Source organism: Haemaphysalis longicornis, unplaced genomic scaffold, assembly GCF_048455015.1.
Source record: "Haemaphysalis longicornis isolate Haplotype H1 unplaced genomic scaffold, Haemaphysalis longicornis Haplotype H1 scaffold_13, whole genome shotgun sequence".
NCBI lineage: Eukaryota > Metazoa > Arthropoda > Arachnida > Ixodida > Ixodidae > Haemaphysalis > Haemaphysalis longicornis.
Window position 1 is genome coordinate 62474792 of NW_027526233.1, and position 24400 is coordinate 62499191.

The 24400-nt window shown below is 49.4% G+C and overlaps 2 protein-coding genes across 2 annotated transcripts in view; both read left to right on the forward strand.

Moving 5' to 3' along the window:
* LOC144163862 (uncharacterized) overlaps positions 1-24400 on the forward strand; it is a 162216-nt gene that overhangs the window by 30619 nt on the left and 107197 nt on the right. Inside the window, exon 2 of the mRNA XM_077694540.1 lies at positions 22422-22481. Within this exon, the coding sequence (XP_077550666.1) occupies positions 22422-22481 (60 nt within the window). The remainder of the gene's footprint in view (positions 1-22421; positions 22482-24400) is intronic.
* Positions 20457-21029, forward strand: LOC144164175 (uncharacterized). The gene has a single exon (XM_077694688.1). It carries the CDS (start codon positions 20457-20459, stop codon positions 21027-21029), a length of 573 nt encoding a protein of 190 aa, XP_077550814.1.

Genomic DNA, 24400 nt, shown 5'->3' on the forward strand with positions numbered 1-24400 from the left:
CCTGTCTTCGCACGTGTCACGCTTTGGCACTACTTCAGCGTGCCCGTCAACCAGATACTGCCGTATAGCCTTGTCATATCTTGCTAGCAAATCTTTTTTCTTCAAGAGTCGCCTAACCAGAAAATTCAAGTGTCGCAGGGCTTCGGATCTGTTGTCTTCAAGGGATTCCTTCGGATCAAACTTCAAACGGTCAAAACTTCAAACTTCAAACTTCCACGGTAAAGCCACTTCATATCGCCTATCGACTTTGGAAATAGTACGCTGAAAATCCTCCAGTACTGTGCTTGTGTGGCGTTCTTGGTCGTCTCCCAGTATTCCCATGGCTTCAAGTTCCCAGAACTTACGTCCAAGCTTGTCTTCAGGGACTTCATGGTCTGCCGTTGTCGCATAGCTGTGCAAAACGCTAACCAAGCATGCGGGCGTGCAGGGCAGATGGTGTTGCGTCGGACCTTGAAATGTCCATCCAAACATTGTGTTGATGGCAACAAGACTTGAGTTGGCATCTCTGGTCACCTCTGGAGTCATGATTAGCCACATCTGATCAGCGCCAATAAGCAGTCCGATACTGTTGTCTCCAACACTCCACCCAAAATTGTCACTATCCGCGATGTTTTTGCCTCTTTTTTGAAATTTCTTGACTAATGGGATATCAGCTACATGGGAGTAGATATCTTGGCATATTTCTGGAATTTCTACGACGTCCAAGGCACATTCACCGCTGTCGAATTGGCTTTGTAGTTTGAGTCGAACGATACGATATTTTCGGCTTTTGGTTCTCCGAGTGTTGCCGAACGTGTTGATGGCCAAGTTTACCTCTCCGACAACCGGAAGTTTCAGCTTCTTGGATATATCTTCCCGAAGAAAGCTTCTCTGACTGCCCCCGTCAACGACAGCACGCAAAAACATCCTGCTGTGGTCGGAAACAGCCCATACACGTATGGTCTGAAGAAGTACAGTGGTACCCTCTTTCATGTTTTGGTTCAAAGTTGTTGTGAACCGCAAGAAACCAGGACGCCAGGGTAGGGCAGAACTGGGAACGCACTTCCACTTCCTTTTATTTACTAATGATGATAGTGTGCACGCCCTCTTCTTCCTCCTCTACTTCCACAACATGTACGGCGCATGCTATGTCAGGAACCGCTCTTCGTCGCGGTCCAAAATCAAGGCAGTCGTGAAAAGCAAGGTACCCGTGGAAGAGAGTGGAAGACAGTGTGAAGAAAAAGTATGGTAGGGATTGTCATCCGAGGTGATTTTGAAAGCGGCGATCGAATTTGTACCGCCATAAGAACGCCGACCAGCCGCGGAGGCTCGTCGACGGCAGCAAGTGCACCTGTCCGAGCTCGATGTGCGGCGAGAGGCCGATTAATTGCGCTACCTGCGCGGCAGAATGAATACACCACCGATCGCTATAATCATTATGAAGGTGAAAATAATAGTCCACATGCGAGAAAGGGGATTATAGTGTGTTAAAAAACTGTGTTAAGGATAGTCATTCGCAATTGTAGAGATAGCGGCTACGAAATATCTGCCTCGCTGCTAAGCGTAAAGTTCCCAACATCCGAGGCGATCCGTGGAACCAAGCCGGCTGGAGCTGTTGGGGAAGGAAAGCTCCGTTTGGCTTCTCCTATGTTGAATTCCAATTGCAGGTCCGGAGCACATTCGGAGCAACTTTTCTGCTCTGTGTGGAGCAGAGGCGTTCCAATGGCAGTTCGGGAGCAACTAAATCCTGTTCCAATGGCATATCGGGAGCGCCGTCGCAGCCGAGATCACTCTGACGAGCAAGAAAACTTGCTCCGCCGAAATCGGCGGAGTCAGCCGGAACTCACTAGGGCGCTTACTATTGCCGCGTTAAGTCGCCAACGTCGCCGCCGTCTGCACTTCCGGCCAGTGCTCGCCTGCTCTGCCTCCTCCAGTTGCGCAGCGAGAGATGAACGCGCCGCGGGAACCAGACAATTTCAGGGAAGGCGCGACTCAAAGGATGCTGGGGATTCCCTGTTCCCGTCACAGTTCCGCACTTTGCTCCGGTGGGATCGGCTGCGTTCCAAAGGCAGCTTCGGAGTACCAGCTCTTCGCGGAGTCGGTGCGCTCCGCGGTGGAGCCCGGTGACCGCTCCGGATCTGCCATTGGAATTCAACACTAGTTCTTCGGCGGGCACCAACGTTCGTCTCCCCTCTTCTATAACTGCGTATGTGCAGCAATGCCACGTTCCAAAGACCGGCCATCCACCGACCGGCACCAGCACCTCCACACGACGGGACGGCGGCCGCTTCGCTAGCTGCTGCCTGTGCGTATCGCAGGCCGCTGCAAACAGCTTGTTCCCGCCTGCCCGCATGTGAAAACAAAGTTACACATGCGAGGAAGGGGATGGTGGTGTGTCGAAAAATTGTGCTAGAAATTGTGACTAGTGCTGTCAGTGAAAGCGGCGAACCGATATCTGCACAACTTCCCTGCATCCGAGAAACACAAGTCAGCGACCATGAGCTGCTGGTGGAGAACCCCTTTCTAAAGCTCGCAGCGAGCGAACTTGTTGCGTTTATACTTCCCTCAGGCTCTCCTATTCTACGAAAAGATTGTGCGAGTCTTCCATTCACCACAGGACTTTCTGGCCCGTACCTGAACGGGAAGAGAATGAGCTCTTCAGGCCGAGCGGTCACCGGAGCGCCGGCACTTCCGAATATGACTCATTTGCCGCCGGCCAACCGAAAAAGGCAGCCAACGGTCTGACCGCGCCTCCGGGTAAGGGTCGTTTGTTTTGACAAAAAAAATGGTTTAGGTGTATTTACACATAAAATAAACATGTTTTTCGAATTTAGCCTTAAGGAAACCATAAAGTAATGGCACCAACAATTTTTTTTTGATAAGCCCTTCACCAGCCCTTTAAGCAACAAGTGTTTTTGACATCATGGGCTGAGCCCGCAGCGGGATTTGTTACAATGTCCAGAACCTAGAAATTTGGAATTTTGGGATATTGAAGAAGTTACGATGTCTTTCAGGTGTCTTGCTCGCCTGTATACAACACCGGGCGTTTCGGGGAGGACACGTCGCATTCGATAGCTTTCCAGAACGATGTTGTGATGTCTTTGCAGGACTGTTCTTACGTTCGGAGTGGAGGCCGAATATGTTAGAGTCAAGTTTATTCGAGCTTAATCAGTTGGACATTTGCTGCTGCTGTTTATTAGTTCGCGTCTTCCCAGTGTTGATTTTTCAATGGCATCTTTTATCACGGTAAAAAGATAGGGTTGGCGGGTTTCTACATAGTTGGTTACAGTTGGGAGCAACATTTCGAGAGTTGGAACATATTATTTTGGATCGGGAGGACTGGATGTAAGGAATTCCGGTTTCGCATGGCGAACATGGCTTCTCTGAAAATTTGGGTACTGGTGTCGGTCGGTGGGTTTTCTGAAAAGTGGTGTTGTGAGTTCACAACCTGATATTTGCGCGGTGACATGCAAGACGTTTTTGCTACAGGCAGAGTACGAGTGAGGGCACGTGATGGGTCTAGGACATTTTTGAAGGCGTCAATAAACGTAAGGAGAGCTTCCTCTCCATGAGGCCAGATCAGAAATATGTCATCAATGAATCTCCTGTAGGAGAACGGTACTAACGGGTAGGCTTCCAAGATCTCATTTTCTAAATTTCTCATGAAGACGTTGGGATAAATGGGACCATTCTTTGAGCGGATGGAGGTGCCATTGATGTGCCCATAATGGTTTTCATTGAACTCAAAATTATTCATTTCGAGAATTTGCAAGAGTTCTCTAAGCACCTGATTGTTCACTGATCTATTAGGCGGCAACATTTGGTCATAAGCAAGTATTACAGAATTTGTGCCATCTTCGTGAGGGTTGTTTGTGTATTGCGAGGCTATATAAAGGCCGCTAGGAGGTTGTTTTTAGGTACACTGAGGTTAATTGTTTGGGCAAGGACATGGGTTGTGTCTTTAAGTAAAGTGAATTTGTCAAGCCCCTGTTTTTGCTTGCACTGCGTAGACTGGTTCAAATTCACACACTTTTCATCGTTTATCCGGTTGATGAGTCGGTAATTATTTTGTAAACCCCAAAATAAGAAATACTATTATGCGGGGTCTGCTGTGATGTCTAAACTAAACGCTCTGACGTGTAAACTAAACGCTGGGACATCGAGAGGAGATGCACCGTGATTGGACGATGTCCAAGATTGATATTCAAACAAAAAGTTTCGGTTTCGGTTCTGTAAAGCAGCATGCTTGACATCCGACGTTATCGTTGGATAGGCATTCTCGATATCTCAATAATCGCTATACCTCGCTTATGCCTTGGTCTCGGTTATAGAATGCCTAAAATAAGCCTCCCAGGACGGCGTGGAATCGTAGCAATCACAAGGCGAGGCCTACGCAGTGGATGAACGCCCTCCGCGTCACCGCAGACGTTCAAATGTCATGCGTTTTTCCCCGTATTTGGAGCTTGCCCCACTCATGCCTGTATCGTAAAAAGCGTGTTCGCACCAGGCCAAGGGTCTGCTAATTCTGGCCTGTGCCCACTTCCCGCAAGCAATCGGTGCTTATGGCAACAGCACGCCAATGAGAACTCCCTAGCCTGTCAGTGTCAGTCTGTGCGTGTTCTGCGAACTCGTTCGTGGAGCAGTGAACGTTACGGCCCAAAAAGGGTGAACTCAATTTAGAAAGCATGGGCCGCAAACGAAACAATCAAATTATTAAAAAACATGTACCCTCGGGGATTCCAACTTGCGTCTTGCAAAACAACAAGTCTAGCGCTTCAGACCACTCGGCCACGAGCCAGCGCTGCCGAGGTTGGATATAAAAGGTATATAATGGTATATAATGTACAACCAGTGTACACATGTATTTAGTTATAGCATTTCAAATACCTTAGGTAACTTTTGTTGTATAGCGCTCCTGCAGTAAGCGTCCCCCAAACGTCCACAATATCTCACGTCTAGCAATTACATTTCTTAGACGGAAAAGCGTTCGCAGAGAAAAGCGTTCGCAGATGTGTGGCCATGCTGCTGGCCACTGTGCTTGTTCCCCAAGCGCAAAAAAGTGCTTCCTGCTTCCTAGTTTTGCGGTGTACGATGAATGTTTCAGTTGATTTTATTTCCTTAGTACCTATATTGACTTCGCTGACTCTTCTGCCGCCTCCAAGTGACCTTACATTTTCCTACAAGCGCACCAGTCAGCGAAGCGTCGCATGTGCACTTGTGCAGCGCTTGTGTGGAGCGACCCGTACTTGGAGCTCGATACAGTGCACAAACGAACAAAGTAAAGAAAGGCATTCTTCCATTCACAAACGTGTTGTGGCTTAGTTTCAATTGAGCGAGCAAATTGCGACGACTAGTCGGCGGCCGGCGGACTAAACGCTGGGCCGACTGACTCATTCGGAAGGTCGGCGATCCGTGCAGTAGCGCAGCCAAGCCAAGTCATCTCCTCGTGACATCACACGAAAACGCCACAGAAAATGGAATATGTAGTCAGGCGGACAACATTTTCGAATTGATTTTTCTACTATAAATAAATTTGCGGAAACGCACTCATCGTGACCGAAACAGCCTATGGACTCCGGACTACAAGTTGCACTAGTAATCCCGGAATGTTTACAAATCACTTCAGTGTCCCTTTAATGTTGCAAAAAACGTCATTTTTTTGCTACATTCCGTCATCCGTTAAAGCAGCACCAAGCTCCACGGAGTTTATTCTCTTATTTGGATGAAATTGGCCTAATTTCAAAAGTGTAAATTATGTGGCCCAAGCTCAGAACAAAAGTCCGCTACCACGCCAAGTACACGAAAGTTTTTGTTTTCTTTTTCTTTCCTGCCCAGCTCTTCCTTGGGCCTTTTCTTCCCCCATCCCCAACCGACAGCAGACAAGCATGTAGGCGTCTGTAAATGCCGGCAAACCTCTCTGCTTTTCCAATAAAGAGCCTTCTCTCTCTCTCTCTCTCTAGTGTAGCAAGCGAGAGAGCACGGTATGTCCCGTATGAAGGCATCGAGAAGCTTGGATATGTATTCGGGTATTCTGCCTATGCCAGACACGATCGGTCGTCCTTATTATTCTCTTTGTGGATTTTAGGCACAGTATTGAGCTTTCCAGGTACTGGACTTAGCGATAAGAGAGACCGCGCCCCTGTTTCAGTTATTTTTGTTCTTTCAGAAGGCGGTGAAGATTTTTTTATCCCATCTTTAAAGGGAGGAGTTCGTTCGTTGGCAATAGTTTGCAAAAAGAATTGTTGTAAAGTTGCCCTTGGACTTGGGCTGTGTAGTATGACCGGTTGATAACCACTATCGCTCTCTCCCCCTTGTCAGCTGGCTTTATTATTATGTCGGTACTGGTGCTCAAAGCCTCCAGTGCCTTTTCTTCGCCGAGGCGAAGGTTTTTGCGTAGGGGGTCTGATTCTTATACGATGACAGAACGTCACGTTCAACTGCCCTAATACAGAGATTCAGGCGTTTGCCTCTTTGCGCTGGAGGTGTACGTTGACGACTAGATCGGAGTTTTGCCCTGGACGAGCCGCAGAAGAGGTAAAGAAGGAAGGTGGGGAAGAAGAATGGTGGAACGTCTTTGAGGGCCAAAAAAACACGCACCCACCGCATGCGGGGTCTTCAAAGCGCGCGCACGTATGACCCCTCTTGCATATTGTCGCGAAGCCAAAGACGACGCAGTTCTCTTCAAGGAAAACAAGTTTATTGAAGCGAACTTGTGCTCCCCTAACAACTCAAAGAATACACAGGCGGCGAAGCAGCAGTCAGCCAAGTGACGTGCACAAGCGAGCGTGGGCGAGTCGAATACCGCGGCGTCTGCTCTGCAGGCTTTTATCTTCCACCACGAGTGTTTCTCAAACCGTCGATTTACGTGCACAACATTGTAGATCAAAGAAGATTATGGTAGGCTAGTGACGTTAGGGCGGAACGCTCTCCGTATCAGAACGAGATAACCCGTGTGGCATAAAAATAAAGAATAGAACTCGCGCTTCGCTTGGCACACAGATAAGACAGCCGGGCGCAGCCAGGCAGTAAAAGCAAAACATAAACAAACAAACCTAATCCATGGTTCGCGGCATTACTCCCCCTCTAAGAGTGCATTGATCCGATGCTAAAATAAAATGACAGTCCGAACAAACAACAACAAGAAAGTCCATCATCTTGCCCAGTAAGGTTTCAGGCGAACCACGTGGACGACGTCGGGTCGCATGTGTCGTCGTGATGTTCCGGAGTCACCATCGGGGATCACTTCGTAGGTAAGTTGGCCAACACGTCGTAGAATCTGGCAGGTTCCGAATAACTATCGCAGAAGCTTCTCACTTAGTCCGCGTCGTCGGATGGGAGTTCAAACCCACACACGATCCCCTGGGCGGTAGTCGTCGTCTCGGCGTCGGAGGTTGAAGCTTCCCGCATCCACCTGCTGCTGGTCCGTTATACGAACTCGAGCGAGCTGGAGGGCCTCCTCAGCACGCCGAAGGTATCCTTGGACGTCGGCGTTGAGGTCGTTGCCTTCTACGTGCGGGAGCATGGCGTCACGAATCGTAGTCGGCCGTCTTCCGTAGACAAGCTCGAATGGTGTCATCTGTGTAGTTTCCTGGATTGCCGTCGTTGTACGCAAACACGACATACTGGAGGACATCGGCCCAGGTCTTAAGTTCGACGTCGACGTACATAGACAGCATATCCGCGATCGCTTTGTTCAGATGTCCCGTAAGTACGTTCGTTTGGGGGTAGTACGCCGTCGTTCTTCGGTGATCTGTGTTGCTGTAGCGTAAGATTCGTTGCATAAGCTCCGCAGTAAAAGCCGTTCCGCGGTCCGTAATTAGGACTTCAGGGGCGTCGTGTCGCAGCACAACTTGGTTTATGAAGAACTTCGCGACTTCTTCCGCAGTCCCCATCGGAAGAGGGGCGGTCTCTACGAAGCGCGTCACGTAGTCTGTCGCTACGACAATCCCTTGTTCCCGGATCGTGACGTAGGAAACGGCCACAGAAGGTCCATACCGATCAACTGGAAGGGCCTCGATTGGACGGCGATCGGCTGGAGAAGTCCGGATGTTCTCTGTTGGCGGCGTTTTTCATCGCTGGAAGTCACGGCAGCTCCGGACGTAGTGGGTGACGTCGGATGTGATGCGGGGCCTGTAGAACTTTGCCTTGATTTTTCCAATTGTGCGAGCTGCGCCGAGATGACCGGAAGACGGGTCGTCGCGGCACGCTTCTAAAATTTCGTCACGAAGATCTGCCAGGATGACTTGGGGGCACTCACAAGACGACCCAGGAACATGTCCCAAGTGTCCGTCTCCGGCGGTTGAAGCTGACCCCAAGCATCTTTTGTGGACGTGCGTGGGAACAAGGACAGCTCGAGAGGATAAGCTCAGAAAGGTTGGTCTCCGCTGGGATAAACCGGATGACTACAACCGCTGGGTACAGGACGATAAATACTGCAGGTCACTGATAGACTTTCTGCACGCCACTGGACTGCATGCATACCTGTACACTTGAAAACCTGTCGGTTTCGTGACCTTCTGTGATCTTGTGATCTTGGCAGCCCCTTTCTCCCTATTTTCTTCTCTTTCTCTTTCCTTCCTACTTTCTTCCCTCCTCCCATCTTTAAACTGCCTCTCATATGCCGCGAGGCAAAAACTCGAAATTGAAAAAAAAAGTGAAAACGATAATTCGGTCTCTTGCCGGGGCTGAAATTCTTCTTCACAAGGAAGGAGTTTCTCAGGCTGATTGCAGCTAGTTTTCGTTTGAAGGCCCTGGGCACGGCGACGTTGCTGCCTTGGAGGTAGTCGATTATGACGCGTAGGACGGGGTCGGCATGGTGCTGAGCGGGTAGGTCGCTCTCAGTTACGACTCTGGAGAACACGCTGTCGTCATCGGAATCTTATGGTGGTGGGTCGACGGGGCCGCGGGACAGGCAGTCGGTGTCGGAGTGTTTCCTGCCGCCGGAGTTATAGACAATTGTAACGTCGAACTCTTGCAGGCGCAAGCTCCACCGCTCAATACGGCCAGAGCGGGCGCTCAAATTGACGAGCCAACACAGCGCATGGTGGACTGTGACAACCTTGAAGAAGGGTCTACCATACACTATATATATCGGCTATATAATAGCGAGGCACTCATTCTCAGAGGCTGAGTAGCTTTTCGGCTGCCTTGACAGACCACGGCTGGCATAGGCAATTACGTTTTCGCAAACGCTTGGCTTTTGGACGACGACGTCACCTAAGCCTCTATCATTGGCGTCCGTGTGCATTTCTGTTTCGGCGTTTTTGTCGAAACGAGCGAGCACGGGCGGGTTTTGCAGGCGTTGTTGCAGCTTGCAGAATGCTTTTTCTTGGGCGTTTTCCCAGCTGAAAGGGGTGCTATCGTTTGTCAAGCGCGGGAGTGGCTCTGCAATGCATACGACGTTTGCGAGGAAGCGCCGGTAGTATGCGCAGAGTCCGAGAAATCTTCGCACGTCCTTCTTATCTTTGGGTCTTAGGAAGTTCACTACGGCTGAAGTTTTTGTCTTGTCAGGCAGGACGCCAGCGGCGTTGACGACTTGGCCCAAGGACGTGAGTTCCTCGTACCCAAAACGGCACTTTTCAGGCTTCAGCGTTTACCCCGACGTACGAATGGCCTGGAGTACAGACTCCAACCTTGCAAGGTGTTCGTCGAAAGTCCGGGCGAGTGCCACAACGTCGGCGAGGTATATGAAGCAGAGCAGGGGGGCCACTTCAGGCCAGCTAGCACCATGTCCATGACTCTGAAACGTTGCTGGCGCCGTGCACAACCCAAACGGCATCACCTTGAATTGGTATAGGCCGTCCGGGGTTATAAATGCAGTCTTCTCTCGGTTTCTCTCGTCCACTTCAATTTGCCAGTAGCAGGTCTTAAGATCCATCGATGAGAAGTACTTCACGTGGCAGAAGTGGTCGAGGGCGTCGTCGATTCGTAGCAGGAGGTACACGTACACGATTTTGTTCAGTCTCTGCTAGTCAACGCATAACCTTAATGTGCCGTCTTTTTTCTTCACGAGTAGGACCGACGCAGCCCAGCGGTTTTTCGATAGCTGCATAATGTCGTCGCTGAGCATGTCGTCGACATCAGTTCGGATGGCTTCCCGCTCGTGTGAAGAGACGCGGTACGGTGACTGAGGGTGGGTCGGGCTCCATCTTCGGTTATTATTTGGTGCTTCGCTCGAGGTGACTCACGTAGGTTTGAGTTAGACGAAAAACAACCTCTGTACCGACGCAGCAAAGCCAATAATTTCTTCCGTTCTTCTTGTGGTAACGCGGGATTCACGTCGAAGGAATTCGGAAGCTTGGAGGTATCTTCGGGTGCGCGTTCAAACTCGGCAATTCCTATCACTGGCTTGCTTCTTGGGTTTTTTCGAGGAACGCAACTGCAGTGACTCTGTTCAAATGCAGGTATTCCTCGCTGAAATTAGTGACCAAAACGGGGGAATGGTGTTGCTTGAAGCGCGCCATGCCTCTTCCGGCGAAGACATCTTGGTCGAGAAGCAACCTTTGGTCACTCTCTACGATAGCGTCGATGTAAGGAACAGCATCTTCAATCATCAACAAGCTTGCGGTGATCATCATACTTGAGCGGGGTAGCAAGGGTGACATGATCATTGGCGATCCTTACAGCAGCACGGTGTTCGGCGTTCGGTTCCGGCGTGATGGAGTAATCAGAGGAAAAAGTTATAGTCTTGGTCTGTAGATCAATTATTGCACCATTGTCCGTGAAAAAGTATATTCCAAGACTTAAGTCGCGGGAGCAGTTAGGCAAAATTACGAGCGCCGCTCGGTACGTTGTGCCGTCTATGGTGACCCGCGATGTGCCCGTTCCAATTGGCGTCACGAGGTGGCCTGCTGCTGTGCGCGTGTGCGGACCGTCCCATCTGGTGAAAACGTTCGTTAGCTTAGACGTAAATGGTGCGCTCATGACTGAGTAGTCTGCTCCTGTCTCTGTGAAGGCGACTACATTAAAGCCATCGATTGACAGTGGAACGTCGGTCGCAGCCTTATTCGACTTCCAGGTGCGTCGTGGCGTCGTATCTCTGCTTGTGCGTCTTGACGGTAGGGAACTGTGCGTCGTCGTCTTCGTCGTGTTCTCAATAATCCTCAGCAGTTTAGACTTACACCAGTGTTTCTTCACCGAGTCGAAGCAGTGGTGGCGGAATCTGCAAGTCATCTCGGAAAGGATTGCCAGACCTAGCCATGGCTTTAATTATACATAATTGCTTCTAGAGAATGCGGCGGCCGCAGTAACCTGTTCCGAGCAGGGTGTCTCCACATCTTCACCATTAATGCTGCAGTGTTTTATGAAGACAGCTCTTCAGTTTTTCTCTACAGCATGGCGTCCGATTCCTCAAAAAATGCTACGGCACGGATCCCAACACCCGTTCTACCGCCATAGCCCACTCCTGCATCCACCACAGCACCACCATCGCAGTCCTCACCAACGAGGGCCGCCTCCCCACCGCGAGGTCCTACCGCCACATCCCCACGCTTACTGCCGAGTCCCTCGCAATCGGCCACCCTCCCTAACCCATTGCCACAAACCCTACCTGACTATAATCACCGACTAGCAGCAGGCCTGCCGCCTCTACCGACCCGGCCTCGCCCCGCCAGCAGCCATTTACATCCTTCAGCGCCTCCCTGAAGACATTGACCTCTCCATTGTCTAGACCTCCGGCCACTCCGGCCTCGCAGGGAATGAGGCGGCCCAAGCCGAAGCCTGCGCCCTCATTACCCGGGCACTTCCTTCGCTATGCCTCGACCAAGCGACACCTCCATCCCTCGACCCAGCTGCCGTGATACCTCTCTACCCTATGCACAACTCCATCCTCTCCCACCACACTAACTCCCGACGGCGATACCCACCCCCACCCTTCCCTCACCGCCCAACAGGCCTACATCCTCCGCCAACTACAGACCGAAAGCTACTTTAATCACATCGTCCCATCCCACATTTTCCCTTATCTCTTTTCACCCGACTGCCCACATTGTCACATCCCTCTCAATACCTACCACCCCGTCTTCTCCAAGACCCACATCCCCACCCCTTCCCATCCCGTGAGCAGTGAGAGTCCGAGCTCACCAGCTCCGCACCGGAGCGCCAGGTCGCCCTGGTGCGGCGCGCTCTGGAGGCAGGCCGGACTAGAGGCCTCCTAGACTTAGGAGGCTAACCACGCCCTTCTCCCTCTTCCTTTTGGCTCATTAAACGTTTTGCCGCCACCACCACAGCCATTGTGCGAGTCGGGGACTAGGCGGTGGCCATAAGGCACGAGCTTACGGGCGCTCGCCATGTTCTCGCTCCTCGGGGTTTTAGCAATTTTTTAAAGCCACTGTGCGTGCCGGGGACGTTTGGCGGTCATCGCGAGGCACGCTCTCACTAGCGCTCGGCTTTTGCGTTTTGTTTTTCTTCAAGGGCGAACTTACGGCTTGTAGAACAGCTCCGCTTTAAAAAAATGTGGTGTGCCGACGTTATAGACGCGCGATCTGTAGCACCCGATGTTACCTTATCTTATTGCGGGCTTTGCACCGGGACGGTGCTTTCACTGCCGGAGATATCACAGGCTATTGTAATATCTACAAAGCACCTCAACGATAAAGAAAGATTGGCCAGTTGTTCAGCAACGGACAATCAGTCCTCTACAGATACACGTCACGGCATTGGTCGGACACAAAGCCAAAGCAGTCTTGGAGAAGCAGAAGAGGACGCGTTGGAGTGTTCTTGCGCACGCTGGCCCTTAACTTTGAATTTGCTTTGGTGGTGGCTGTCGCTTTCTTGAATGGACATCTGAATACATATTATTGTATGGTCGTGAACAGTTCCCCTGCTACCATGTAACAATTTATTTATTTAAATGTATTTTCAGGGCCCAAAGAGGGAACTTTAAAGTATATGGTCAAGACGCAAATGCATATTCAATATGAGATTTAATGAATGACGGTTTTGAAGTTTTTGGTATCCAGGATGGCTGAGGTGATTCCAGTATTCGCTCTTGCTAGGAATGAATGTATTTGTACTAAGTTGAGTAGGTGAAGACTGCACGTGAACTTTGAACCTGCGGTGAGGGCGACGGGATATGTATGAGGTTTGGGTGAAAAGCTGCCTTTTCACTGAAGTGTTGTGGGGGTATGCTACCGAAACGCACAATGCGAGAGAATTTATGACCGAGCAAAAGAAAGTTCTTTCAAGTTGGGTATTTTTAGATAATGGCCCTAGCGTAGTGCAATGGGTTCCATAGTGGCTGGTGTCACGAGAGTTGACAGTTGGAGGTCATCCCAATAACCAAGAAAGCTCCATCAACCTCGCCTACAAGGTACCACCCGATATCCTTTATATAGATGTGCTGCAAAATAATAGAACATAAACTGCACTCAAACCCTCCAGTTTTTTACCTCTGTACATACGTTATCCCAGTCAGAACGGATTTCAGGAAGGCCTTTCCGGTGACACACAATAAACGCTCTTTATTACAATGTAAATGCCGGACTATGAAGCGACATTAAAAAAACTGAAATTGGTGTTGATAATTTGAAATTGGCTTATAAATTACCTCTAACAAAAAAACAGCCACATTCACAATGACTAAGCACGTTTTGGGGAATGTTCCTTTTTTGGAAAACTGGCGTTTCCAATACACCAAACGCAAAAGTTCTCTGGTACAAATTTTATTGGTTTCAAAGTGGAATTGCTTCATCTTAGTCACCGAAGGCAAGGCATCTTCCTGCAATGACTCCGAACAGTATAAAGAGTGAAAACAATTACCTAGGAAAATCTTCCTCGCTGTAGGTCAGTCAGCATTTCACACGCCACGGTAGGATGTGAAGCACCTGCTGTGCAGCAGCTTTTGGCACTCTTGGCACTGGTTAGTTTTGTTTGTTTGCTTTGACTGCGCACACCTCCCTTGCTTTGCTGGAACGAGGTACTTGGTGCCTCTGCCCCCTTTTGGGGTACGTTACGTTGCAGTCATGTCAGACCGTAAACCAAGGTATTCCGGATAAATTATGTTGCTGAACAACTTAAATGGGTTCAGGTTCGCAGGCTCAGGAAATGTCTCCAGCAACAGCTGATGGTTCTGGCTGGCCTGTGGTTTATCCAACGTGACATAGCCGCCCCAGTGTGCTCCAAACGATAGCTGTAAGGATTTTGTTTTCCCGGTCATGGCTGGATACTCGCGGCCTTTTTCTACAGACAGTTGCCTTCGCGCTGGCTTTTTTGATCGTGGCTTAGGACTCAAACATTCAGTAGGCGGCACGTCGTCATCGCTGCACTGCATAGCTTCTGCACACGTGCGAATATCATCGGGAATAAATTCATAAAAGTCGTTTTCCTGCAGGTGCTCCTCCTCAGCAATGTTGCCATCTTCATCAGGCCGCAGTTGGAATATAGATGCACCTTCGCGCTCCTCGTCGAAAAGGCTGAGCAGAAGGTTAATTGCAGCCTCCAAATTCAGGGAGCGTTGTGCCATACCCTATAAACGATAATTTTGTTGTACAGAACTGTGGTTGCAGAAAAGAACACTAGCGATAAAGTCGCTCCCACCTTACAATCATGTTATGGTGAAGGAAAACAAAATATGCCTTTTTGTAAACATTTATTCAAAGCCACTAAATGGGCTGTTAACAAAAATTAAAATGGCCATGTTTTCCACAAAAATCAGACAGTATGCTAAAAGAAAATACAGAAATGCGGTATATTAGGAAGGAAATACCAAATCAGGTTTTGTGTGTTCAAATTTTGGAACATTGGCAAGTAAAAAGTTTATGATAGCAGCTATGTACCTATCATAATCCTGCAGCCTTTTTCCTAGCATATGAAAAAGTTTCCACAAAGTACACAATAAAAACTTTTTGTGAAACTTTGGCTCCTAAACCTTGAATGGATAAAAAACTTTTTGTGCAACTAGAACAGTTCGTTTACTTCAAACAGATGCCATCATCCCGGCGACCGGCGATCTTAGGTTTACCCCAGTGTACCTTTGATGTCGCCTTCCTATTCTCAATTTCAAGGTTTAGCTACCAATATAGCTTCTGAAACGCATTTATTTGCTGACCGCTGTGCCATTTATCGCCCTAACAACTGCCGTAATGACTTCCGTATCTTCAAAAATGATGTAAAACCGATTAAGCCCTGGTGCGAAAATTGGCTCTTTTCTCTGAACACTTATGAAACACCCGGCGTTATTTTCTTAGGAAATGCTATTGGTCTCGTACATAATTCTTTTACTGGCTGCAAATTATCTACTGTGAATTTCTCAAACTTTTTAGGTACAGACACAACAGGAGGGCGTGCTTGGTCGTCCCACATAACAAACATCTCTGACACAGCAGACAGAGTGATTGAATATCTCAGGAAAAACTTGAGGCTTTCTACATATGCTGTTGAACTTTCATCATATCTGACATTAGTGCGCCCACTAATAGAATACGCTCGCGACGTAGAGAACTACACGAATGTAATTTATCCAACACGTTAGACTCGGTCCACAAAAGAGCAGCTAGGTTTATGTATTCAGATTACTCGCATCACTCAAGTGTTACTAACTTAAAGAAAAAAGCGCATGTTTACAACCTTGAACTGCGAAGCAAAGTTGCTGGACCCGTCCTCTTTCACAAATTCTTTCACATATTGTCTCAATACAAGACCGAGTCGCCGAGGCGCTGTCGTCAGACCGGTAGCCAAACATCCTCGACTGCGCACCTGATTTCGCCTGTTACGGCAGACCTCGACTAGCCCAAGGCCGTGCAGCCGCAGCCGTAGCTGCGCCTCTTGTTTCGCCTATTGCAGCACCGATTCCTTTATCCGTGGCAGTGCCCTTCGCCTCACCCGTGTGCAGGCCTTACACGTATGCGCTCGGTTCGTGCCCCACCACAGCCGGCCACATTTCAGCCGTTGTAATACAGCACGAGCCAGCGGGTGCTCCCATATCCTCGAGCGGCAGCACAAGCCCCTAACTCGTGGCGCGGGTCAGATAATCGCCCCATATGTTTCGCGTCTACCGTTCCCGGACATGTACCACGCTTCTGCCGGTGCCGAAGCCCTTCCACGAGTGACACACTTTCAATGCCCGCCTTTGAGCCTCAGCCACACTCAGCTTGCGTTCCTTCCGGCTCAACCCCAAGTTCATATTCACCCGATGGCTTTCCCTTTTCTGGAAGCCGTTCTTCTTTCCCACGCCGCCGTTCGATTTCTCCGATGCGCCCCGGTGTGAACCGTTATGTGGAACTCACCTGTGCAATGCAGCGCAGCCTGCCAAGGTGCTCACCATGGGTTTGAGCGAGCGAAGCCGTAAGCAGCAGCGGCGGCCCTCGCCATGCGTGCGCAGTCACTCCGAAAAGACGAAGATGCTCCCCAGAACTGGCTTTTTTCCGGGTATTCCGCGGTACAGCTACCAGCGCTGGTAATGCACTCCTAGCCGTGGGGAAGAGAGGGGGCTAGCCACCTACTGTACGCGTCAAGCCACAGAGCCGGATGCGCAGGGCAGGTAATCGGCAGCTGTTGGTCCAGCGGCATAAACCACCGAAGCGCTCTCGATGATGGGCTCTGGATAGGACCGGAACCGACCACCAGTCTGACTGAGCAACCAATAACAACTCAAATCACCTGCACAAGGAGGCAGCGCAAGCCAGAGGGTGCATCCAAATCCGACTCCCGGTACGTTCGCCGACCTCAGGAAAGTGAGAAAACGACGCCTGCTGAAGCCGAAGCGAGCGATCTGCGTGCGAGCACGGTACCCATCGGAGCCGGCAACCGGCCGGTCTCCCCCGGGTCAGACCGAAGCGCACGCCCACCGGCCCGAGCCCTTGGTTGGGGCCACTACGTCACGCCCCACGTGGAACACGGACCGGTGTGCATTGGTCAACCCGTACCCCTTTACAGGTAGCGGGTTCAAGGAGCTAACCTCGTCTGTCTGGGAGGGGTGATCGAGGGGTAGCGGGCTCGCGTAATTGGGAGCAGTCTCAGTTAATATCCCCACACCCTGCAGCCGAGGGAAACTAGATGCCGCAAGTCCTGAGGCACGAGTTGCGAAACCACCGAACGTTCTAACTCCTCATATTTCGCCTTGAGGTGTGATTGATGGGATTGGATGGATAGGATTGGGAATGGTAGCGCTGAACCCGCGCTTATTGACACTGGAGCCGCCGTATCTCTAAGTAATCAGACATTTTGCCGCAAAATTCGTAAAAATGATGACGCCGCTTTCGAGATTCACTATGCGCCTCGAGCGCTGCGTATCTCGGGCCACCTCTACTAACGTGAAACTTGGAGAGGGGCGAAGCGTGCAGTGTATAAGTGTATTCTTGGCGCCTTGGCGTTTTTGGCAATGGAGATGAAAGCGTTTGGGGAAGAGGTATACAGCTTTACTCTAACGTCACTTCTCTTTGAAGCACGAAGCTCTCTAGCGCAAGGCCTAAACGAGAGTCCCGGTGTTTTTTAGTGCGTTTTACGGAGCGTTGCAGCGCGGAGCGTACACGAGTGTCCCAGTGTTTTTTTAGCACTCGTTACGTAGATTTATTCGTATCAGCCAAGCAACGTTCTAATAGAGAGCGAGGCGTAAACGAGTTCGCCATTGCTTTAGTACCATGACGACGATTATGGCGATGACGACAGGAGACACCAACAGCCGAAGCCCCTAAGGGGCGTCGCCCCTAAAAGAAGCGGTAGAGAACCAAAACACTGTATGAGCTCCAATCTGCCACACAGCGCTGCTGCTGTAAGTGCCGCGGAAATGGAGAATCTGTTTTTGCTAGTGGAACGACATTGTCGTGTTTTCGCCGGACTTCACGGCCCATTTTAAGCGACTTCACCAAATCGTTAAGTGCCTTCGGCTGGCCTCGAAATGAACCTCAAAAAGTGCCGTTTTGCTACGCGCGGACTTACTATATTAGATCATGTTGTACCAAAGACGCTCTCCTAACAGACCCAGCGAAGCTGCGTGCGGTCAGCGAGTTCCCTAAACGGAGCACAATAAAAAAACCCGATTATTTGTTGTGCTTTCTCCTTGTTTTGGCGGTTTCTCCGGAAATGTGCGTCTATCAGCGCACCGTTGAATCAGCTGATCGGTGAAGGCAAAAAAGATTGAAATGGTTCAGGCGTCTTCTAAAGAGCCTTCCAGACCTTGCGACGGATTCTGATGACACCGCCGATATTACGCCATTTTGACCCTAGCGCACCCGCTAAACTTCACACGTACGCCAGTGGTACCGGCGTGGGTGCCGTTCTTGCTCAACGCAAGGCTGGGTTTGATGAATATGTAGTGGCGTACGCAAGTCGCGCTCTGTCAAATGCGCAGTACAACTACTCTTTAACGGAAATGGGTGCCTCGAAATCGTTTGGCGTTTGGCACATTTCGACAGTACCTGTATGGCCCCCATTTGATGTAGTCATGGGCCGCTATGCTTTATACTGGTTGGCGTCATTGAAGGATTCGTCCGGACGTCTGGCCCGGTGGCCAATTCGGCTCCAGTAGTGCGACGTTCGTTTTGTTTACCGCGGAGGAAGAAAGAACACCGATGCAGATGCACTTTCTCGTTCGCCACTGCCAGCAGAAGGCACAACATCCGCGCTGGTGTCGAATTGCGACGTGTAATCACTATAAATTGACGAAATGGCAAGCGCGCAGCGGAAAGATTTTTGGATTTCCTGAATACTGGAATTCCTTGCAAAACTTACGTCTTCTTCTGCATCTCGCACACTACGGCCCCAAGCAGCGCATTTTGTCATTACAGACGAGCTGCTATGCTGGCGTAACTATTCCGCAGAAGGACGGAAATGGTTACTGGCTATACCGCGTCACCTGCGGTCGTAGGTATACGCATTGTTTCATGCCCACGCCCAGTGTGGCGATGCTGGAACACTAAAGACATATCAGCACCTACGTCTACGCTACTTGTGGTGAGGAATGTGCACGTTCATCGCAAAATACATTGGGCCGTGCACTGACAGCAAGTGTCGCAAGACCCCTTCAAGGCACCCTACTGGAGAGGAGCGGCCGCTACGATGCCCTGAACAGCCTTTCGTTTGGGTTGAAACTCGATTGGGTTGGAATTGGGACCTGTACGGAACTCTTTGAAGTACTGCATCAGTTGCCGTTGGATCATCGTCGCGGTTTATCACCTGACTCGATGCGCCAAAAAAGCCACCCTCCCACCGCAACGGCTCGCTACGTCGCCATTGTTCTATTCCGGCGTTTCATCTAACGGCACGGTGCGCCTAGAGAGCTGATTAGTGACAGAAGACGGATTGCTCTCTGTCATTGTGGAGGTGCTGCTTAAGGAATGTCAGGTTGCACACAGAACTACGACTTCATACAACCCCGAGACAAACGGGCTAATTGAAAGGTCTTACCGCACCCTTGGAGATGTGCTGTCCATATATATATATATATATATATATATATATATATATATATATCGTCCAACCACTCAAATTTGACGTAGTGTTACCTCTCGTCATACGTACGCATATAACATTGCAACGCAAGCGACCAAAAAAGCCTTTTACCGTTTTTTCTTCTATATAGACGTGAGCCATCTTGCTAATCGACATTGTACTACCTATCGCGCCGATGCCTCTGAATGTACCCCAGTGTCCCAGATGGCGTGGTAACCTGGGTATGTCGCCAGCTCGCTGGAACCTTGAAATCAGAAGAAAAAAGGACGCGAGAAGTCTCTACATGACAGCCCTACCGCGCACGCACGTTTGAACCTGGATCCTTTGCATAGCTCCTTGTGCAATGCTCCACTCCTGGTCTTTCGGCGAAATTTCTTGCTAAATACCACGGCGCACATAGGATTATCGTAGAAACATTGCCCGTCAGCTACCTCGTCGAGCCGGTGACTGTCACCTCTGACCTTCTTCTTCGAAGTCGTGAAACCGTGCACATCGAACGTTTCAAGCCGTGCTGCGATCCCCTTGTCATTTCATCCCCGTAAGTCGCCTGGATGGCTCCTCTTTTCGCAGAGTTGTGATTGTATTGGACATAGTAGCCCCCGAGAAGACGACAAGCCATGTGGTTAGTGTGGGCAGTCTCTCGTGTGCAACCGAAGAGGTATGTGGCCGAAGTATGGCTATTATGAGTCAGGTGATGATGGTAGGGGCAAGGTGCTCGTCGTGACCAGCACCTTGCGGTGTCCGCAAGGAGCATTGTCAGTATCGCGAGGCTCGGAACGCGAGCGTGCTCTAAGAGAAAGGAACAACAAAAACAACAGCAACAACAACAGAAGTCGTGGATGACGCGCGACGTCTTCGAAAAATGGCTCAAGGATTGGGACACGCAGCTTGCGGAACAGGGGCGCAAGGCGTGCCTCCTCGTCGACAATTGCTCGGCACACCACATGGACGTGCCGCTCAAAAGCATAGAGCTCAAGTTCTTGCCGCCGAACACTACGTCAAAACTAAGGCCATTGGACCTGGATATAATTCGGGCGTTCAAGGCGATCTACAAGCGAAGATTGATCGAAAAGGTGCCCCTCAAGCTGCGAATGGGCCAAGACCTCAAGATCGACCTCTTAACTGCCATTCAAATGCTCAAAGGTGCTTGGGATGACGCAAAGCAGGAGACGATCGCCAACTGCTTTAGGCACGCTCGGTTCGTCGTCGGTGCCGAGGAATCGTCCGAGGAAGATGAAACGTCTGAGGATTTTGAAGAACCTGCGCTCGAAGAGACTTGGAGCGAGTTCTCACGTTTTGTGGGTGCTGTGCCAGAGAGCATGACCATCAATGATTTCGCCGGCGATGACGAAACAGGGACCACGGCTGAACTAACCGACGTGGAAATCCCCGCGGAGGTCACCTGCGAGCTGACTTCAGAGGCGGTGGATGGCGAACCTGGCCCTTCGACCACCGAGGACCCCGCTCCGCTCCCAACTGCGGGCGAAGCTGTGGCCGCTGTAGAACTTTTACGCCGCTACTTCGGCGGAATGGAAGGTAGTGGTCTCGCGTTCGTGGACTCTTTGGAAACCATGGAGCCGGCTGTGGTACGACATGCAGTCAACTCGAATAAACAGTCAACGCTGCTGCAGTTTTTTCCCCTGGGAATAGATAGTTCACTTTAACGCTTCATGTGAGTAGTCATTCTTGTCGTTGCCTTTTTAGTGATTGAATCGCGCTGCATTTTGACGCGTTTTTGATCTAATTTTATATATAAAATTTTGGTTATATCGAACTATTTCCCGGTTCGCGCACTGTTCGATATAACGAGGTTTGACTATATGTATATATATATATATATATATATATATATATATATATATATATATATATATATATATATATATATATATATATATATATATATATATATATATATATATATATATATATATATATATATGAAGAAGCAAGCTACGTCGGTAGGTACATTTAAAACATTTCGTATTTTCGTATTTATACACGACGATTTTTAAGCCCGTTGGTCGTGAATTATCACTCCCATATGAATGTGCTCAGGTGAGTCCCATTTATTGAAAGCGTGTCATTGATTGTTTTCAATCATTCAGGGATGACCTGTATGTTCTCAGTTTTGTAGCTTGCTCACCCTTCCTTTCAGAACTTCGGCTAGTTTGTAGTTTAGGCTGTTGCTACTGGGCTAAGGATTGTCGCCGTGGTGGGAGATTTTAGCATTCTGCAGAGGTCACTCTCCATGGTTTCCCTTGTGTTTGCCCAGGTGGCATTTCTTTCGCGTCTTTTGTCACGGTTACGCCGGGGCATGTCTGCTTCATCAACTCCCTTCTCAACTCCTTGTGGGTTGTGTGTGATAGTCCATAAGCGGAAGCCTGTATTCTTCTATCACTTCAGCCAGCTTTTTGCATTTGGGTGGATCATTACTGTAGGGCCAAATGAATGTTGTGCGTTAGAGTCTCCAATTATGAGAACTTGTGGCTGTTCATGTTCGATGACGACCTATGCTGAGCATTTCATATTCTAGTCCCGTCGCCTGCGCTGTTTTCCGTGAAGTCACAATGTGCAAAAAAGACTTTAAGCATACCTTTTTCCTTTTTAATCTTTGAAAACACTCGTTTCATTGCTTCTTCAATTGCAGAGCCGTGGTATATTCCCATAGAAAGTGGTTTTAAACGCTTTTGGGAAGAAGGTTGGGAAACACGTTTAAGTGTTTCTTGGACACATTCCCAGGCGACCCTTCTGGCACGGAAAGAAGATGGCTATTTACAGGGGAACACTAGAAAGGAGGCAATGCTCTGAGTACTTTGGTTATGCGTAATGACCTTCCTGCAGGTAAAAGTTTGCCCAGCGAAGCGAAGCTTCGCTTAGTAAAAATGTTCTGTGACCGCGTAGGAAATGTGTAGCATTGCAATGGCTTCTCCTGAGCGGCACATTTATTGAAAGTGTCTGCCAGCTCAAACTAAATGTATTTCAGTATTAATAAAATGTAAAAAATACGAAGACTTTACTGTGAACGTAATTAACGGTATTTACATTTTTTTCAGGCCAACAGGAACAAATCGCGGCTAGTCTAAGAGAAGGAATTGCCTCCAGTTCTGAGAATGGTAAGTCGTCTTTTCACGAATTTGTTTGGTTACATTGCCGGAGGTTTCCGGGTTCGGCTGCATAGCACAGCCTCGAAATACAACCCGAATTTATTGTGACTACAAACCGCAGAGGCAATGAAGAGCAATATGAATGCGAAAGCTTCCTTATTACGCTATGTGAAAACTTAGCGCAGCTTGCATTATGGTGCAAGGGTGAAGAAACAGCTGAGCTGGGGGTCGATGTATCTCCTTTCACAATGACAGGGGATCCAAGGGGAGAGAGAGCCCAAATCCAGCAGTGCAATGCCGTTTCTAACGGGAATCTAAAACAAAGACAATGAAAGTATGTAGTTTTTTATTCTGTTGCAGTTGTCGTCATCCTTTTTGTCGTCGTCCGATGGCACAACATCGTAGGGCAAACCCTTTTGTAGGACGTCCTTGTCTTTGTAGACCTTTGCATTTTTGTCAGCTGGTCCGGGGCCAGCTCCACGTGTGGATTGTGAAGGAATGTCTTGGCGGATCCGTCGTCGTCGTCTTCGGCGCGCAGGACTCGCGTCGCGCCGGTTGCTATACGACGACAACGACAAGGACGAAGGAGGGAGCTCCTCACGTGGCCAAAGCCCACGCGCATGCATTTTTGACCCCAGGCGCGTGTTTCCAAATGCTTCACTGCAAAGATTACCGAAGTGACATGTGTGATGTGACTGCGGGCGCTATTCTTTTCAGCGCCTCCTAATACCCAACCGGTCGAGCTCGGGGGCCTCGATGTAGAATATTGGGTACTGGCGCTGAGGGCTTGGTTTCGACCCCCCTAAGGTGTATTACCTGTTTTTTTTTTCATTGCTTCATTTTTTAGGCTGAAATCTACGCCTTGTTTTTGTTGATAATGGTGGTTTTACATGTTTTAGGTCGCTTTAGGTTTGGGCCGCAGCCAATGACCACTTTAAATTACCGTTCTCCATCGCCTAACTGACATGTCACGTGGGTTCTCTGGGCAGCGAAGCGTTTGGAAATACGCACCCCGGGCACTGCTTACGAGGCGCACGCTCACGTGCATTCGATGTTTTTTAAAGACGATAGTCTTTCTTGGGCTAATTAAACCCAGAACGTTTGGTCTGTCTGTATGTGTGTCTATCCGTCTGTCTGTCTGTGACTGGATTCAGCCACCCGGCCAAAGTAAAACAATGCCTGCGCAATAGTCTTATATAGTCACAGCTAAATGTACCCGTGTAAGTCCGGTGTAATGTTCATACTTGTCAACATTGTTGAAGAAGAACAAGACATTACGCAAATATAAGACAAGAAATTATTACAGAAGTGATATTTGCAATGTTCCTTTATAAGCAATCATACATGCTCGACTTTTGCGAAATTAAATACTTCATCAACTGCAGAAAAATAATTCACTCCGCCGTCGCCTGCTGTCGCCCGCGCCACTGTAACTTCTGGCGCCATTTTAAGAAATCAAACGGCAACAGTTACGGAAGGTTCCACTGGACAGGTTCCACGTTCTGCTTGCAACGCACGTGGAGGAGGGAAACGCGGTTCTATAAAAGTTGAAGTAGGGCGCCTCGATTCACGCGCGTCTTCGCCGTACGGCAGCGCTGGCATCGGAACACCCGGTTTGGAGCAGTGGAACGCGGGAAAGTTAAAATGATTTAAGCAAACCTTTGGCGTCTTTACCTTGGGAGGACCGCGACGCAAGAGGAACAACATAAGAGGTGAGCGGGAAAGCGAAGGGAGGCATTTACTTGACAAAAGTCGATAAAGACTATCGTCTTTTGACGACATTTGCAACGAAAGGAGCAGATACGCGGCCAATTTTTTACTGTAGCCATTGCGCGAAGATCGTGCTGGGCGCCGCAAGCTAGGGGAGGTTTTTTTTCTTGATATGTTTTCCGTACGACAACGGACGAAGCCCAAGCCTAAACAGCTCC

Coding starts and splice junctions, on each gene's coding strand:
- LOC144164175 (XM_077694688.1), top strand. CDS start 20,457: ATGGGCCAAGACCTCAAGATCGACCTCTTAACTGCCATTCAAATGCTC.